The sequence below is a fragment of the Aricia agestis genome, chromosome 1, assembly GCF_905147365.1.
Source record: "Aricia agestis chromosome 1, ilAriAges1.1, whole genome shotgun sequence".
Taxonomy (NCBI): domain Eukaryota; kingdom Metazoa; phylum Arthropoda; class Insecta; order Lepidoptera; family Lycaenidae; genus Aricia; species Aricia agestis.
The window spans coordinates 23632362-23650727 of NC_056406.1; the positions used below are offsets into that span (position 1 = coordinate 23632362).

The following is an 18366-nucleotide window of genomic DNA, read 5'->3' on the forward strand; positions in this document are numbered from 1 at the left end:
GTAAGTATAAAGTCATTTAAGTTAAAATCTTGTTGACTACTTATCTACTTAATACGTGTAAACCAGCCATACGTGAATACGGTGTCGTCGCAGAAATCGTCGCTCGTGTGAAAACGTTCAAACGACAGACTGTGTGACGTCTGTCGTGCAATTTATATTGGTCTATGAATCGTGTCGTGTCGTGTCTCGTGTGAAAACGCCATAAATCTGTTATCTGTCATCTCTTTTTTTTTGGCTTTTGCTGTCATTGTGCTCATTGTCATGTGTCCATTCGTGTCATGTTTGGTGCAAATTTCGTTTTCGATCTAATTTTTATAAATTATAGTAGATAATTGTTATTGATTAATCAAATCGACTGTGAGAAGATATGAATACACATATTGTGATTCGAAAGGCTGCCAATTTTTAGTAATTAGGTGGTTCTGTATCTTAATAATCCTAATAACATGGTTACCAAGAACATGCAGTCGTCACTAGACGATTTAGTTCAATATATTCAATTATTTCGACCTGTGGCTACAGTTTTTCAAGGGACTATACTACCGTTTCTATTAATCTACCCCGTGGTTTTCTACTGCTGGATATTTGTTTATGGATTTAATGAAAATTTTGAAGCCGGGTTTGTGACGGTCGCCGTTGTAGCAATTGTTCAGATAATAATTTGTCTAAGCTGTTACTGGAGCGTTCACGTGCAGTGCTTTTTGTCTTGTTCACCCGTAAGTAGCTGCAATTAAGCATATGCTTAAAATCTTATTACATGTTTAGATTTGAATTATATACTTTCTTCTTTTAACATTCAGGTCAAAGATCCCTTACAAGCAGAAATTGTAAAGGTAGTTCCAACATCTAACAATGGATTTTCAGAAATTGTGAAACTTCATCATGATAAGGTAATTTCAAATCTTTTTTATACACTTCTTTCTTCCTGTTTCTTTTTCTAAACTTTATTCTATATTGTAGCAGGAATAATTTTTATTAATTATTTTATAATAGGAATATTAAATCTTTTAGCCCATAAATCCTGGAGATGATAAGCCGTATGTGTGGTTTATATTTCAAAAAAGCAAATATGTGTATGATTGGGACAAGAAGAGTTTCCATACAGTTATATTTCCAGTTAACAAGACATTTGAGGAGTACATGGAATCAAAGGGTATTTTGGATGATGAATCAATTGATGCTGCAGAGAAGGAGTTTGGCAAAAATGAAATGATAATGGTATAAGTTTAATCCTGGTTGATATGAAACATTATTATAAGTGCAATGATTGACTATGACAATTATTATAACGATATTAGGCAAAGTAAAATGTGTCAGCCTAGGTTATGCACCATGATAAAAACTTAAAAGTTTGTATTTACTTCCATACTTAAATTAAAATTTTACAATTTTCAGGTTGTCCCTGAATTTATGGAGCTATTTAAGGAAAGGGCTACTGCTCCATTTTTTGTTTTCCAAGTTTTCTGTGTGGCTCTCTGGTGCTTGGATAAGTATTGGTACTACTCAATATTCACTCTGGTGATGTTGGTCACATTTGAGTGCACACTTGTCCAACAACAGCTCAGAAATATGGCTGCCATAAGGAAGATGGGAAATAAACCTTACAATATTAACGTTTATAGAAACAGGAGATGGCGTCAAATTGTCTCTGATCAGCTGGTACCTGGTGATATTGTTTCCCTCACGAGGTCCTTGAATGATAATCTAGTGCCCTGTGATATTGTCCTCCTTCGAGGCTCCTGCATAGTGGATGAATCCATGTTGACTGGGGAGAGTGTGCCTCAAATGAAGGAGCCTCTAGAAAATGAGAAAGATCAGAAACAAAACTTGCATAGTGAAGGAGAAGGTAAATTACACATGCTGTTCGGTGGAACTAAAATTGTCCAGCACTCCTCACCCAGTAAAAACGTTTCTTCAGCTCTCAAAGCACCAGATAATGGATGCATCGGGTACGTCATTCGTAATGGTTTTAACACATCACAGGGTAAATTATTGAGAACTATTTTGTTCGGCGTCAAAAGAGTTACTGCTAATAATTTAGAAACATTTGGATTTATATTGTTCTTGTTGATATTTGCGATCGCCGCTGCAGCGTATGTGTGGATAAAAGGGTGTGAAGACCCAGAGAGGAACAGATACAAATTGTTTTTAGAGTGTACACTTATTCTTACATCCGTCGTGCCACCAGAATTGCCAATAGAATTATCGCTCGCTGTAAATACGTCACTTCTATCCTTATCTAAATTGGCCGTGTTTTGTACTGAACCCTTTAGAATACCCTTTGCGGGAAAAGTGGATATCTGTTGTTTTGATAAAACTGGTACATTGACAAGTGATAATTTAGTAGTGGAAGGTGTAGCAGGAATAGGAGACCACACAGATGCTACAGTAATGCCATTGTCTGAAGCTCCAATGGAAACTGTTCAGGTGCTGGCTTCCTGTCATTCCCTAGTTCAGTTAGACGATGGTGTGGTCGGTGATCCACTGGAGAAAGCAACATTGAAGGCAGTAGACTGGAATTTGACTAAAGGAGAGGCTGTTGTACCAAGAAAAGGAAAGTCCCCCGCACTGAAGATTGTTCACAGAAATCATTTTGCAAGTGCTTTGAAAAGGATGTCAGTAATTGCTGGCTACCAGGTGAATGAGAAAGGATTTCTGGAGACGCACTACATAAGCACGGTAAAAGGTGCACCAGAGACCATAAAGACAATGTTGAAAGAAGTTCCTAGCCACTATGATCATGTTCATTTGACACTTTCCAGAAGAGGTGCCAGAGTGTTGGCTTTGGCTCATAGAAACTTAGGCAAAATGACATCCCAGGAAATCAGAGATCTTTCTAGAGAGGATATAGAGTCAGACTTAACCTTTGCCGGATTTGTTATAATTTCTTGCCCACTGAAAACAGACTCCAAAAAAGCTATAGCAGAGATTATAAATGCATCCCATTCTGTCGCTATGATCACAGGGGATAACCCGTTAACGGCCTGTCATGTAGCTAAAGAGCTTAAATTCACACAAAAAAACGAAGTTCTTGTCTTGACTGAATCAAATGACAACTGGAGCTGGAAATCTATAGATGACAGTATGGAACTTCCGGTGAAACCTTTTAAAACTGCCAAAGAGTTTACATCCAAGTTCAATCTATGTATCACAGGCGAGGGTCTCGTCTACTTGAAAGATAATCACCACAAATTTCTTCTAGAAATTATACCACACATAAAGGTGTTCGCAAGATTTGCACCAAAACAAAAGGAATATGTTATAGTCACTCTGAAATCTTTGGGCTATGTCACACTCATGTGTGGAGACGGTACTAATGATGTTGGAGCTTTAAAACATGCAGACGTAAGTATAATAATAATTATTAGAAATTGCACTGTTTAATAAGTAAGCTTCAACAACATTGACTACTAACTTCACAAATTACAAGACACATGCAGACATTATAGTTCTACAATATTTTTTCATTGTCTAGTAAGTAGAAAAATAGCTTGATAGTAATTTTAAATTGTATTTTTATGTATATTTTAAAAAAATTTTTTTGATAGTCAAATAAAATACTGCAAAATCATCTCCAGGTGGGCGTGGCGATCCTAGCGAACGCACCGGAGCGCCCGAAAGAAGCGCAAAGGGAACGTGTTGAGGTGGATCCCCCAGTGCGGCGTTCCCGGGACCCGCGCGAGATCAGGGAGCAGGCGCGCGCTGAAGCCGCCGCCAGGATTAAGCGGGCAATGAAGAAACTGGAGGAGGAGGAGCTGCAGCTGGTGCGGCTGGGTGACGCCAGCGTCGCCGCGCCGTTCACCAGCAGACTGTCGAGTATATTGTGTAGTGAGTATGTTATTGGCGTGCCTGAATTTTTGGTATCGTTAACTTGATAGGACAAAACGTCCTCGTAGAGTTAAAACTCACCAGATAGCAAAATGGCCAAAATTGAGTTAAGGATGCCATTGGGATGTGTTATTTTTTTTTCAATTTTTCTGTGTTACCAGTTTATCGATACGATGCGTAGTTTCGGAGATAATTTGTGTAAAAACTCACTAACTTCGTGTTTTTAGATCGACTACGATAGCGAAAAAATACTTAATGGACATAATTAATAATAGCTACTAACGGAGCGCATTTTTACGTAACTAAATTGATTTAGGTACTTTTCGTCCTATGAACAAATCATATTTCAAATAACATAAGTAAATCGAAAATTCACTATATTGATTTAGTCACAACTCTCTAAATATTTGCACTGTATAATGTTAAATAAAACTAAGTCTACTTAGTGAATTTTCGATCTATTAATTTACGCGTTTAGCGTTTGTGTTTGGTAATATACGTAAATTCACTATGTCTTTACACTACACTATGTAGTTACTTTTTGCATAAATATATTGTAAAAATTCCTCAAATAAACCATTTTAATGAGTTTTATACTTCTTTTAAATACTGCAAATGCGAATTATGTGTTCATCTAACAAGACTTAGTGACTATTGTACGCTACTTCAAGTGCATATTTCGACACCGGAAATATCAATTAACGTAATGTATTTTGGCGAAAATGAGTTTAGGTTATATTATTATAAATATCATTGAATTCAGAATTTCGAGCTCTTTTTATTATTATTATTATCAGCCTACAGTGTCCCACTGCTGGGCAAAGGCCTCCCCTCTCTCTTTCCAAAGTTCACGATCCTGTGAAGTTGTTGGCCACTCTTTATCAAACGCATCTAGTTCGTCGCGCCACCTTTTCTTGGGTCGGCATCTGTTACGCCGACCATTCGGTAGCCACTCCGAAACTAGACGCGCCCACCTGTCCGGGTGCATACGGGAGACGTGCCCTGCCCAGCTCCACTTAAGGCTAGCTGCCTTTCTGCCTACGTCAACGAGCTTCGTTTGGGAACGCAGGGTGGTATTCCGGACGCGGTCAATCATTTTTATACCTAGAATGCTGCGTTCCATAGCTCGTTTCGAGCTCTATCGTTTGGTATACTTGAAATCCTTCTATCGTTAAAAAAATGTCCCTTACAGTACACATTTTTCAACGTCTAGACAGGTTTTTTAGTAAAAAAATATTTGAAGGACGTAAATATTTTAACGTGTAAGAAAAATAGCGTAAACTCTAAAAAATAATAGCCTTCAGTTTAGTACAATTCTCACAACATGTCCTTTACGTTGAGAATTGAGACATAAAATTATGTAATTGTTATAACTTCACTAAAATTGGTCCCTTACCTTAATTATAAATATCATTTTTCAAGTAAGGGAAGTTAAGAAGATAGTTTTTGGGCACCTTCTCAAAAAGTCTTATCCGTAAAGGTTCCCTATAAAGTTTTAGTGTTTTTGCTAAACCTTTAGCCTTTAGGTATTATACACATGTAAGGGTGGCCATACACGGGACAATTATCGTAACGATTTATCTCCTCGATGTTAAAATCGAACGACAAATTGTACGTGTGTAGCAATATCGCAAACGATTTTACGTTCAAAAGATCGATTGGACGATTTTCTTGACGATCGATCGAAACGACAAATTATCTCGTGTATGGGCACCTTAATGCAATCAATTGTAGATAGCTAGCATTAAGGATGACACTACTCTCTTGGCTGCAAATGAAGTCGAGATGCAAGAACTGTTTCAGAGAATGGAGCAAATCATCAATACCTTGGGCTTCTCTATTAATAAAGAGAAAACCAAAATCATGGTCATAGATAGAAGCAACACTCTACCTGTGACTGGCGCTCTAAAATTGGAAGTGGTTAGCGTATTCGTCTTTGGGTTTACTATTACGAACAACGGCTCCTGTGAACCAGATTTTCACAAAAAACCTGACCGAAAAGACAAAATATCCGAAAAAGACGAAGCTTGTCCACACACTCATATTCTCCATCTGCCTTTAAGGATCCGCTGCTGCAGACCGAAGAAGAATCGACGCCTTCGAGATGTGTTGCTGGAGGAAAATGCTCTGAATTCCATGAACTGCTTACAGAACCAACGCATCCATTCTGGCTAAACTAAACATGAAAACATCACACATCTTAGAATATTTCGGACACATAGGCAGAAAAAAGCAGGCAACCTTGAAAAACTCATGATAACTGGCAAGATTGTGGGAAAAAGACCGCGGGGCCGCTGTCCCATGAGTCGGTCCGATCAAATCCGCACCACACTTGAGTTCAATGTCTATAACGCTTTTCGAGTGGCCACAGATAGAAATAGCTGGCATAACACAATATAAAGGAAGGTCATAGAAGGGGGAGGTCAAGATCCTCAGACATGAGAAACACGACTCGATGAGGAGGAGCATTCAGGTATGAAACGGGGACCCGCTGTGGGTGTGTTGCGGGTTGTTCGCCAAGTACAAGAGATAAGGTCACAAGGTGAAAAACCTCCAATGGAACCAGCTCTGGAAGGTGCGGAAAAAGAGAGCAGTAGTTCCTGATAATGGAAGTGAGAAGCTTAATGCCAACAGAGACTCAGAATCTGCGTCATGTTCTCAAAGCTCAGAGAATCTCTTACCTTCCGGCTCCGCCTTACACGGTGCTCACTGGACTCAGATGTTTCGGCACGTACATGTACGTAATATTAACAATTCAGGAGAGCTTACGTCAGCCTGCCACGAATGTGGCGCTGTGGAGGACTTGTGGTGTGCTATGCAGCGCCATGACATCAGCTGTGAATCCGTAATTTCACAGAAAAGAGCAGCAGAGCGGAACAGGGAGGAAGATCCACCCTCCATTCGGCTCAGGATACAGATTTCGGTAGAACAAAAGAGCAGAGACGTGGTTTTGAAAAGTTCTAAGACTTTGTCTAAAGGAGTTTTGGGTGTATATGGGAACCTTCTCAACAGTCCCGGTGCCGATGAAAACGCTTCAGTTGGCCTAAGTTCCCTTATTTTGATGGAAATCCTATCCCTTATGTGGTAGACCAGCCAGTCGAGGTGGGCTTCTTGTGTTAGATAGTTTCAGGACACTCTCCGTTATACGGCTGATGGCAAATGTTTTTAGTGGGTTGGCATGGTACTACTCGTTGGCCAGTCCCCCAATGATAGAAAAAAAATAATTTTGTTTCGTTTTCTTGCTTTGAATTTTATAAGGATTACTGATTAAAATGTTGTTTTTATTAACAAACGAAAATTCCAACTTTTCACTAAGTGAGCATTATTAATTTTTATTTAGTTAAAAATTAACTAAGCATACTTATAACCCTTTTTATTTCTTCAGTTTTTATGCGAAAACTCACTAAATGCACTTAACAAGCAATAAAATTACACTAATGAAAGAAACGTTAAGGGCGAAAAGTAACTAAAGTAGTTTTTATTAAATATTTATTATAAAAATACATTGAAATTCATTAAAAATTATTGTTGAAGTAACTTTGGTATACCATCCAAGCAATTGCAAAAAGAAAAAGTTTATATCTCTTAACAGAAATCTGCAGGAATTTTTTGAAAATTTTAAAACTTTAAACGCTCGTATCTCAAAATGATGAAAAAGCTATCTGGTGAATTTTAGCTCTACGGGGACGAAAAAGCGTGTAGATTTTATCCAATCCAGCTCTAACTCAGTTAAATCGTCAGATGAAGGTGGCACATTACATTGACTCAACGCCGATTCAGCTTACAGTGTGGCTTTGAATTCTCAACCTTATATTGTGTAACAATTAGTATCAATCGTTAAGCTTATTTTAATTTTTTTTTTATTTCAGTATGTCATATAATCAAACAAGGTCGGTGCACACTGGTGACGACGCTCCAAATGTTTAAGATCTTGGCTCTGAACGCCCTGATCCTCGCGTACAGTCAGTCCGTGCTGTACCTCGACGGCATTAAGTTCAGTGACACTCAAGCAACCCTACAGAGTCTGCTGTTGGCCTCCTGCTTCCTATTTATATCTAGATCGAAGGTAACACATGAGTCATGACTTTTAACCATATTTTGTGATTTCAGTTGATGAAAAACCAAACTAACTATCGTCCGTTAGGCGTGAACATAGCACTAGTCAATTTTGAGATGAGAATACGCATCGACATTGCGATAATTTTACCGATTTTGGTTCGGTGTAAACATTGAATACTCTTACCTCGCCTAAACTTCTATAGGCATCCTCAGAGATTTTTAATTTTTTTGTCCCTCAAACGTTTTTTATTTCCAGCCTTTGAAACACCTGTCGAAACAGCGCCCGCTGCCGAACATCTTCAACCTGTACACGATAATGACCGTGCTGACGCAGTTCGCCGTACATTTCCTATGTCTTGTGTATCTGGTGCATGAGGCTACTATCAGATCTCCTGACAGGTATGAATATTTCCAAGTCGAAGGCTGGCCGGCTGATTGGTGCGCACGCGACCTGCTCCGCCTGGCTGTTAAAGCAACTTTTGTTCTGAAACCACTTTGACCACTGAACAAAATTCTACCGCGATGCGTACAGTTTGTATGAAACATTTCGGGCAGGTCTATTTTATAAGATTTTGGAAAGTTTTTTAGCTAATACAATAATTATTTCACTGGTGTTTCTATTTCGGAAAGGTCCTTTAATTACCATCAAAAAATATTGCCATCATGCCTATTGCTCCCGTACCACATACAATTTACAATGGGCTTTTGATGCCACTGGTGATGCTCATGGCAATGTGTTAAACACACAAGGGGCAAAACAGATGTTACATACAATTATGAAAGTTTTTTTAGGAAGGCTAAAAGGAAGCCCAAAATATAAAAATTTAGCAGCCTTTGTTTTTTTCCGCCTTTAGTTTAAGAGAATGATCAGGATTATATTGTCGACTTGACCATCCAACTTTGTAAACGACAACGCATAACAAAATACAAATACATACGTTATAACGCTGAAATTTTACAAATGCTTATTTTTCAACAATATTTTATGTTAAATCTTTATTTTATTTAAAAAATCTGCTATACTTTGACCATGTCAACATCCCTATTACTGAAGGTGTAGTATGGGCCGTGCCATGCCGTGTGGTGTCCGGCTTTAGAATAGCACCAACCTGACAAGACTAGGGTGTCGTAAAAGGCGACTAATGTCTTCTAGCGAGCGCTTATACATCTTTAACGCCTCGCGATGAGGGAGGGATGGGCCTCTTAGCATTGTGCTGCAACCCATCTAGGAGAAGGAAAACTCCGAAATATAACCCGGAACGGAGTCTCCGTAAGGCGCAAGTAGGGTCGAACCTGAAATAAGCGGCAGATTCCTGCAGCCGACCTGGCTTCACACGTATTGGCTTGCCTTTCCTGTGGATACAGCCAGTGAGGCCGAGAGGGTAATACAGGCCCTGGGCAACCCTGTGTTTCCTTAAGTCCGTCCTAGGCGGCGTAGTCTGTGGAGAGGTCACTCCACCTACCAGATTTGTCTGCGTGGGTAACAACACGGAAAGTGGCAGTCTACCAGTTATAAGTCCCAAGGGCGTCGCCAGCCGATGGCGCAGGGGGGGGGGGGGCAAGTTGACTTTACCTACTACAGTCTACAATTCATACTTTACTCACTCTCTATAAATGAGAAAAGTAGGTATGAATTGTAGGTAAAGTCGACAGCACATGAAACTTTTCACTTGTACTACGAGCCTTACATCTATTACCAGATTTTAATATTATAGTGGTCGTTGCTTTTGCATTATATTTGGCAACGTTTTTTAGAGTCTCTAGGGAGGGGGGGCAGCTGCCCCTCCCTGCCCCCCCCTGGCGACGCCCTTGATAAGTCCTAACGTATGGGCGTAAGTAAGGACGCTGGGGGTCACTTTCGACAGTGGGAAAGTCCATCGAAGGCTTATGATCGTTACCGCCCGCTTTAAACTGGGCAGCCCCCGGTCAATTAGGTACGATCCGTCCCGTCGCTGGTTTGTTCCTTTAGGTGTAGGGATCACTAGCTTGACTAGATGACTGGCGACGTAAATCGTAACACCTGTCGGCACAGAACAAAATACTTTCAAGAAAATACGCTCCCGTCAATCCATGCGAATATCTACATGGAATGTCCGTACTATGAGGACAGGCCTCCCTGACATGTGTGGGGGCAAACAATCAACTAGCGCCCAAGACCTGCGCAAGACTGCTTTGATTGATGCAGAGCTTAGCAGACTCAACATCTCAGTTTGCGCTCTGCAAGAAACCAGACTACCGGAAGAAGGCTCATTACGCGAGTCCTCATATACTTTTTTCTGGAAAGATAAGAACTCCTCTGAGGGCGCACCTCAGAGGAGTTCTTATCTTCTCATCATCTTCAGCACGGGGTTGGTTTCGCCATCCGCAATGACCTTATACCTGCCATTGAGAACCCTCGCGGAATATCGGAACGCATTATGATATTAAGACTCAATACCACCTGCGGTTTTGTTTCGATTATTTCAGCATATGCTCCAACACTTTCATCCCCAGAAGAGTCAAAAGACCGTTTCTATAACCAACTTAGCAAAACAGTAAGACAAATTAACAAAGGAGACCGCCTCTACATCTTAGGCGACTTCAACGCCCGTGTTGGTCGAGATTTTACTTCATGGCCAAACTGTATTGGTTACCATGGTATTGGCAAAATGAACGATAATGGCCAGCGGCTACTAGAGTTCTGTACTGAGCATCTGCTATGTGTAACAAATACTTTCTTCAAGGGCAAGCTGACACGCAAGGTCTCCTGGAAGCATCCGCGATCAGGTCACTGGCATCAGTTGGATGTAGTACTTTCCAGAACCAAGGATATTCGCGAAATTCTCCATACCCGTTCGTTTCACAGCGCTGATTGCGACACCGATTACTCACTCGTAGCAGCTAATATAGCCTTTTCGCCTAAAAGGATACATTCATCCAGAGTAATGGGTAGGAAAAGGTTAAATCTTTCTCAACTCCATAATGATGAAAAAATCCGAACTTTTGAGTGCTTGGCTAAAGAAATGCTGGATTCGTGGAACACAAGTACACCCACTAGTGTCGAGTGGAGCAATGTTAAGGAGCTATTGACCGCGAGCGCTGGCGAAGTATTTGGGCACCTGAAAACCAAGTCCAGGGATTGGTTCGCAGAAAACGCTGAGCATTTACATCCACTGCTTGTTTCGAAGCGTGACGCTGCACTGAAACACCGCATGAATCCCTCGATGGATACAAAAAACATTCTGCGAGCAAAAAAAGGAGCCCTTCAACGAAGTGCACGGTACTTTGCGAACTTGTACTGGAGGAAACTTGGTCATACTATTCAATCTTGTGCAGACAGAGGGGATGTCGGCGGAGTTTACGACGGCATCAAACGGGCTCTTGGACCAATGATTAAAAAGACTGCTCCTCTAAAAGATGCGAACGGCGATGTCATAGCCGACAGAATGAAACAGCTAGATCGGTGGGTCGAGCATTACACGGATCTGTACTCACGCCCCGTGTCTCTACATCCAGGAGCAGAACACGGTATGCCTAAACTGGATACTTGGATCGACCTAGACAGTCTGCCGTCGGCGGAGGAATTCAACGTTGCCGTCAGTCAGCTCAAGAATGGAAAGAGTCCCGGTTGTGATGGCACCCAAGCCGAATTAATAAAGCTCCAGTGTGTTAGACCAATCCTATACCATCTGTTGTGTAAGTGTTGGGAAGCGGGAAGTGTGCCTCAGGATATGCGTGGTGCCAACATCTTCACGTTATATAAAGGAAAAGGTGATCGAGGGGATTGTAACAATTATCGCGGCATATCCCTTTTAAGCATAGTTGGCAAGCTTTTTGGTCGTGTCGTATTATCTAGACTCCAAAAGCTTGCAAAACGCGTGTACCCTGAGTCACAATGCGGGTTTCGCTCTCAGCGTTCCACGGTGGACATGATATTCACTCTCAAACAATTACAGGAGAAATGTAGAGAGCAGAACTCTCCCCTTTATGTGGCCTTTATTGACCTTAACAAGGCCTTTGATACAGTCAGTAAGGATGTTTTGTATCTAGCACTGGAGAAAATTGGGTGCCCACCTAAGCTCCTGAGCCTCGTCAAATCCTTTCACGAAGATATGATGGGTGCCGTGGTTTGTGACGGTTGTATGTCTCAGCAGTTCAGCGTTTGTAGAGGTGTGCGTCAGGGCTGCGTTCTAGCTCCTACCCTGTTTGGTATATATTTTTCTATATTATTACGCACTGCGTTCCGCGAAAACCAACAGGGAATCCACTTATATACGAGGGCCGACGGAAAGTCATTTAACATCTCCCTCCTAAAATCTAAAAGACACCGCGAGGACCTTTTCGTCGACAACATGCTATTTGCTGATGATGCAGCCTTTGTAGCTAATTACGAAGTCGACCTCCAGTCTATGATTGATAAATTTTCCGAAGCGTGTGCCCTATTTGCCATGTCCATTAATACAAAAAAGACAGTTGTTCTAACCCAAGGTACTCAAGAAGCCCCCTCATTAACTTTGAATGGCACGCCGTTAGAGGTAGTAGACAAATTTTGCTACTTAGGATCGACAGTGTCCAACAACCTTTCTTTGGACACAGAGATCGACATCCGCATTGGTAAAGCGGCAACAATGTTTGGGAGGCTTAGTACGAGAGTATGGCACAATAAATACTTAACAACCAAAACTAAAATTGTTGTTTTTCAAGCTTCAATCTTAAGCATACTCTTGTATGGTGCCGAAACCTGGACAACGTACGCAAAACAAAAGCGTCGTCTTAACGCCTTTTATATGCGTTGCCTACGCAAAATTTTGGGCTTGACATGGCAAGACAGGGTCACAAACGAGAGGGTTTTAGAAATAGCACAGCTACCTAGCTTGACGGCACTGCTAAAGCAGCGACGTCTACGTTGGCTTGGACACATGTACAGAATGGAACCCTCTCGCTTACCACGACGTGTAATGCTAAGCGAGGTAGCGAATGCTAAAAGAAATGTGGGAAGGCCGTTACTTCGCTTTAAAGATTGTGCAAAGCGCGACATGATGGCTTTCTGAATTGATCACCGCAACTGGGAGAGGCTCGCGGAAAACAGAGCAGATTGGCGCAAACGGATAATGGAGGGTAGTAAAATTTGCGATGATGCCTGGTTCCAAGCTCTGAAAGATAAAAAACACAAAAATCAAAGTTCTGTACCATCAACCTCTAATTTCTCCTGTCGTTACTGTGGTCGTCTATGTCGTTCGCGTATCGGCTTGCACAGCCATGAAAAGAGCTGTTACACAGACCAATACGCCGTAAATCGTCTGGCACAGACGTAAAGGCCAATGAGAGTATGGGCAACCAACGTGTTAATAAAAACTTTGTTGTGTATCAGAGATACAAAGCCGCAGCTGGACATGGATTTAGCAGAGGACGAGGAGCGCGTGTTCCAGCCGGACCTGCTCAACAGCACCGTCTACATCATCTCCATGGCGCTGCAGATATCCACCTTCGCTATCAACTACCGGGTATGACTTGACATCATTCATAATGACATACTTATTTATAATGACATTTATAACGACATACTTTATGTAGATATATCTATAGTTTACGTATATATTATATTTATTTAATTATAAATTTTATATTTATATAATTCATACGTGGGAGAGCCATGCTTCGGCACGAATGGGCCGGCTCGACCGAAAAATACCACGTTCTCACAGAAAACCGGCGTGAAACTGCGCTTGCGCTGTGTTTCGCCGAGTGAGTGAGTTTACCGGAGGCCCAATCCCCTACCCTATTTCCTTCCCTACCCTCCCCTATTCCCTTCCCTTCCCATCCCTACCCTCCCCTATTACCTTATTCCCTCTTAAAAGGCCGGCAACGCACCTGCGGCTCTTCTGGTGCTGCGAGTGTCCATGGGCGACGGAAGTTGCTTTCCATCAGGTGACCCGTTTGCTCGTTTGCCCCCTTAGTTCATTTAAAAAAAAAAAATTATTGTTTATGTAAGTTTATTGTTATGAAATGTATATATTAGTTTTATTAATAATTTATATGTAAATCTATTTATTTTATCGTTAATCTTTTGTTACTCATTACGAAGAATGCGCCTGTATTATAATATATTATCAGTATCACCCAGGTTGGTAAGGTTAGAGAATGCCACAAGGCATTAAGCCCGCCTTTGTAAGTAAATTAAGTAAGTAAATTTTTGTGTAAATAAATAAAATAAATAATTATTTAAAATTCGTAAAACTCAAAACTGCATATTCCTTGTTTATCAGGGCGAGCGAAGCGAGCCCTAGTATATCCCACAAGGTTTACATTTTATAATACACTTTACGGAAAAACTATCATGCCTATTGATTTGTGCTTTGACATAGTAATTTTTATTTATATGTGGATGTGTTATCATCAGTCAGTCAAGGTTTTTCTTATACGTAGATGTGTTATCACCTGTCAGTTAAGGTGTGACGACGCGAGCTCGGCTTTTAACTAGTTTATTATCACGTTTGGTCGTGACTACTAATGGATAAAATTTTAAGATGTAAACATTTAGCCAGTATATTATTTAGTATACTGGCTAAATGTTCTCTGTATTTGGTTACATACCTTAAATGAGGTGGTGGCTATACATACAACTTAAAGTTAAGTAATAATTAAATGTCACTCACTGTGTGTCCAGGGCGAGCCGTTCATGGAGGGTCTGCGCGACAACCGGCCGCTGCTGTGGTCTGTGGTGGTGTCGGGCGGCGCGGTGTTCGCGCTCGCCACCGGCGTCCTCCCCGACCTCTCCAACATGTTCGAGATCGTCTACTTCCCGCCCGACGTGAGTACCACTGGTTTTACATCGATTGCAGTTCGATCTGGAGGATGACGGAGAGATGAGGTATCCGAAGCCGTATCCCAGTGGGATCACCTCATAAGAGATCAAGATAGTAACGTCGTAACCAAACTTAAAAACAATTTTAACAATGCGGTAATTAACCTCCGATCATACGAACGACGGCGTTACACCGCTCTTTACTATATAATGGACGTCAGAACTTTAAGTGGCATTCATTTTATATTTCTTATATAATATATTATTATATATTATGGTTTGTAATATATTGGTGTTTAAAGATAAAAAAAAAACATAAACAGACGAACATAATTATAACTTCCTCCTTTTTGGAAGTTGGTTAAAAAGTGAGCTAAATAATGTGTACTTTCGTCTTTCGAATACTATACTGAGGGAACAAATACATTTAATTTTTAACCGACTTCCAAAAAACGAGGAGGTTATATGTTCGGCTGTGGATATTTTATTTTTTTTAGCTTTGTTGTCTTTATAATTTTCATTTAATGATTCCAATATTTTACAGTACCGGCTCATCGTGGTTCAAGTGTTGATCGCCGACATGGTGTTCGCGTACCTCGTGGATCGCATCTGTCTGTGGACTTTCGGTGACGGCCGCGTCGCGGCGACGTAGCGGCGAACCTCATACACGTCGCAACGTCGCGGCGTACGCAGGGCGACGTAGTGGCGTACGCATGGCGACGTAGCGGCGTATAGCACGTCGCACTACGGCGAATATTCCTACAGAGCTTATAGTTATGTAAATAAATGATTGAAATTTTGGTCGCAATAATATTATATCATCAGCAAATCAAACTCACAATATTTTGTAATACTTGTGTCTTGAAATTCTAAGCCAAAAATAATAAATATAAATCTTGTTTTTCACGATTTCAAAAAGTTTCTGGAGCGTTTTTAACTTTTTTTTAATTTGAGCTCGGAACGGCTGATATTAAAGCTGGTGAAATTATTATTGCCTGTTTCTCCGGAACCTACGATTGGTAAGAGTAAAAAAATTGAATATTAGTTTCTAATATTTATTACGTGTAACTAATTAATATTGTTTGTTTCGCATTTCTCACGCATAAAAGTATTTATTTTAGTTACATTATACAATTTTATTTAGTTGTTGTTTCATACTTCATAGTATAGGTAAATTGTGCAGAGAGCATTTAAAAGTTCGTGATTTCCATGATCGATAAAATGTAAGTTTCGTTTTAATGTAGGTAGTATAATTTTTATACACTCCATTCATAGCGTCTTTAAATTATGTGTGGATTTGTTTCTTTAAATGTGATATTATGGGATTATGTTTTCAAAAATTTCTTATTTTGCCAATGCAATAAATTATTGTAAAGATTCGCCATTTTGTAATAATACGACGACACGAAGTAACAAAAAAATATAAGTGTGAAATCGTTTTCATGTTTTGCAATCCCATAAGTTAAATTGATGTATAGTGTGCGGACAGACTGATGCTCAAATATGCATTTAATATAATGGATGTGGCAGTTGTATTTTATTGACAAAACAAATAAATGTGTAGTATTGTATTATGTTGTGATTTTCTTATGTATTCTTATGCCTTTTCACGTTTTGACTTGACTGAGAATTCTGATTAGGCGGTAGAGTGAGATGCAATAAAAGGCATCGACGTTTTAAGTGTTCTGCAGTAAATCTGAAATTGATCTCTGGTCTCAGTATAATACATGTTACCGTTAGAATGAAGAATACGTTAACGTGCACATTACCTAGGTAATCTGCAGATTCCCTGCAGGGCTGTAGCTAGAGTCAAATTTGAGGTAGGGCAGCGTCGGTCACAGGTAGGGCGGAAGCAAAAAAAATCGGTCAAGTGCGAGTCGGATTCGTGCACGAAGGGTTTCGTACCGATATAGATAAAAAATAGGCCAAAATTGTGTTTTTTGTAATTGAGCCCCCTTTAAATATAAATGTTATTTTAATTGTATTATTAATTAATTAAGTGATTTCGCAAAAATGTCCAGTGCCTACTGTTGCCATTAATATCAATATGCAGCAAAAAAGGCCAAAAAACACGAATCCTTAAATATTGATTTTATTTTGTTTTTAGTATTTGTTGTTTTGATTTATCTCTAGGTCAATGATGTATTCAATTCATTCAATAGTTATTCTTAGATACTTAAAAAAATTCTGTGACAAAGCATGAGCACTATATCTAAGAACTACATATTATTAAATCCTCAATTACGAAGAACAAGCGAAAAATATGGTTAAACTTCTGGATGTAGCGATCCACGTGTGAGTGAGAGTGAGGAAATAATAATTAATTGTTGGGTTGGGTGATACGAGTCAATAGATACGACTAAAAATATATTTAGATTATTATTGTTTCTGCAAACATATTAAAATAATAATTAATAATAAAATAACATAAAATATTTAAAACAGCTGAATTCTACGATTCGCCATATTATTAAAAATGCGAAGAACTTCGTTCAGATCAACTTTTTTTGTTCTTTTTTTTTCAAAGGCCAGAAATACCATACCAGCCATTCTTTCGTGACCCATTGACAGTCTTTGAGGCCTATTAATTGCAGTTAAAGTTGAAAACGTGGACTCGCACACTGCAGTACTACATCTTTTTTTTTCATTAAGATTATAATTAAATGGACGCATCGCTTCATGTAATCGTGATTCAAATGCCATATATACACAGAACAAAGAATTATTATCGACGACCTCTGTGGCCCAATGGTTGGGCGTGTGGCAGCTTAATCCGGGGGACGCGGGTTCGAATCCTGCCAACGGAACAAAAAGTTTTTAAAGGTATAATAAAAATCTTAACTATATAATGTATAGTTTATATAAGAATAAAGTATATTTCTGTTGTCTAATACCTGTAATGCAAGTCCTTTAGGTCTTCCTTTTTAGGGTTCCGTACCCAAAGGGTAAAAACGGGACCCTATTACTGAGACTTCGATGTCTGTCCGTCTGTTTCCAGGCTGTAACTCAAGAACGGTAATAGCTAGAGAAATGAAATTTTCACAGATTATGTATTTCTGTTGCCGCTATAACAACAAATACTAAAAACAAAATAAATTAAATATTTAAGGACAACCATACATTCATACATCCCATACAACAAACGTGATTTTTCTAACATTTTTTGCTTAACTATCAATGATGACAACAGGTAGGCACTTGAAATTTTCACAAAGGCCTTAATAATATATGTAATTTAATAAATAATAATAAAAGTAAAAAAAAATATTTAAGGGTTAGGTAGGTAGGTAGGTCCCATACTATTTTTGCTCTATAACGGTACGTGCGCGGTATAACCCTTCGTGCGCGGGTCCGACTCGCACTTGGCCGATTATTGGTATTTTTAAGGTAGGGCATTGTGATTTTAAGGTAGGGCATTGCCCCACTATGCCCCCCCCTAGCTACGGCCCTGTCCCTGATACCATCCGTTAAAGTGTGAAAATTTTAAATAAAAAAAAGTTTATATTTACACTTTACCTAGTTAGTTTGCATTCTCTTTCTTCGTAAAAGTCCTATAAAAACCAACCTAAGACTATTGTTGTTTTGATATTTTTTTCAAGTTCATACAATCAATTTGTTATTAGTGGGGTAACATTTTACTTAAAATTTAATAATTTAATCCTTTGTTTACGGCCAAATATTACAATATATTAAAT

At 39.6% G+C, this 18366-nt stretch overlaps 1 protein-coding gene across 2 annotated transcripts; it reads left to right on the forward strand.

Annotated features, from left to right (window-relative positions):
- The first annotated feature begins 271 nt into the window (after nucleotides 1-271).
- On the forward strand, nucleotides 272-16245 carry LOC121725512 (endoplasmic reticulum transmembrane helix translocase). 2 transcript variants are annotated; one of them, XM_042112524.1, is made up of 11 exons: nucleotides 272-716; nucleotides 801-890; nucleotides 1012-1218; nucleotides 1396-3345; nucleotides 3579-3828; nucleotides 7698-7894; nucleotides 8144-8286; nucleotides 13238-13370; nucleotides 14534-14677; nucleotides 15216-15327; nucleotides 15405-16245. In XM_042112524.1, the coding sequence occupies exons 1-10, from the start codon at nucleotides 447-449 to the stop codon at nucleotides 15321-15323; spliced, it is 3492 nt and encodes a 1163-aa protein (XP_041968458.1). In that variant the 5' UTR covers nucleotides 272-446; the 3' UTR covers nucleotides 15324-15327; nucleotides 15405-16245. The 2 variants fall into 2 exon arrangements, with proteins under 2 accessions (XP_041968458.1, XP_041968450.1); XM_042112516.1 differs by having other exon boundaries at nucleotides 15216-16245.
- Nucleotides 16246-18366: the final 2121 nt, after the last annotated feature.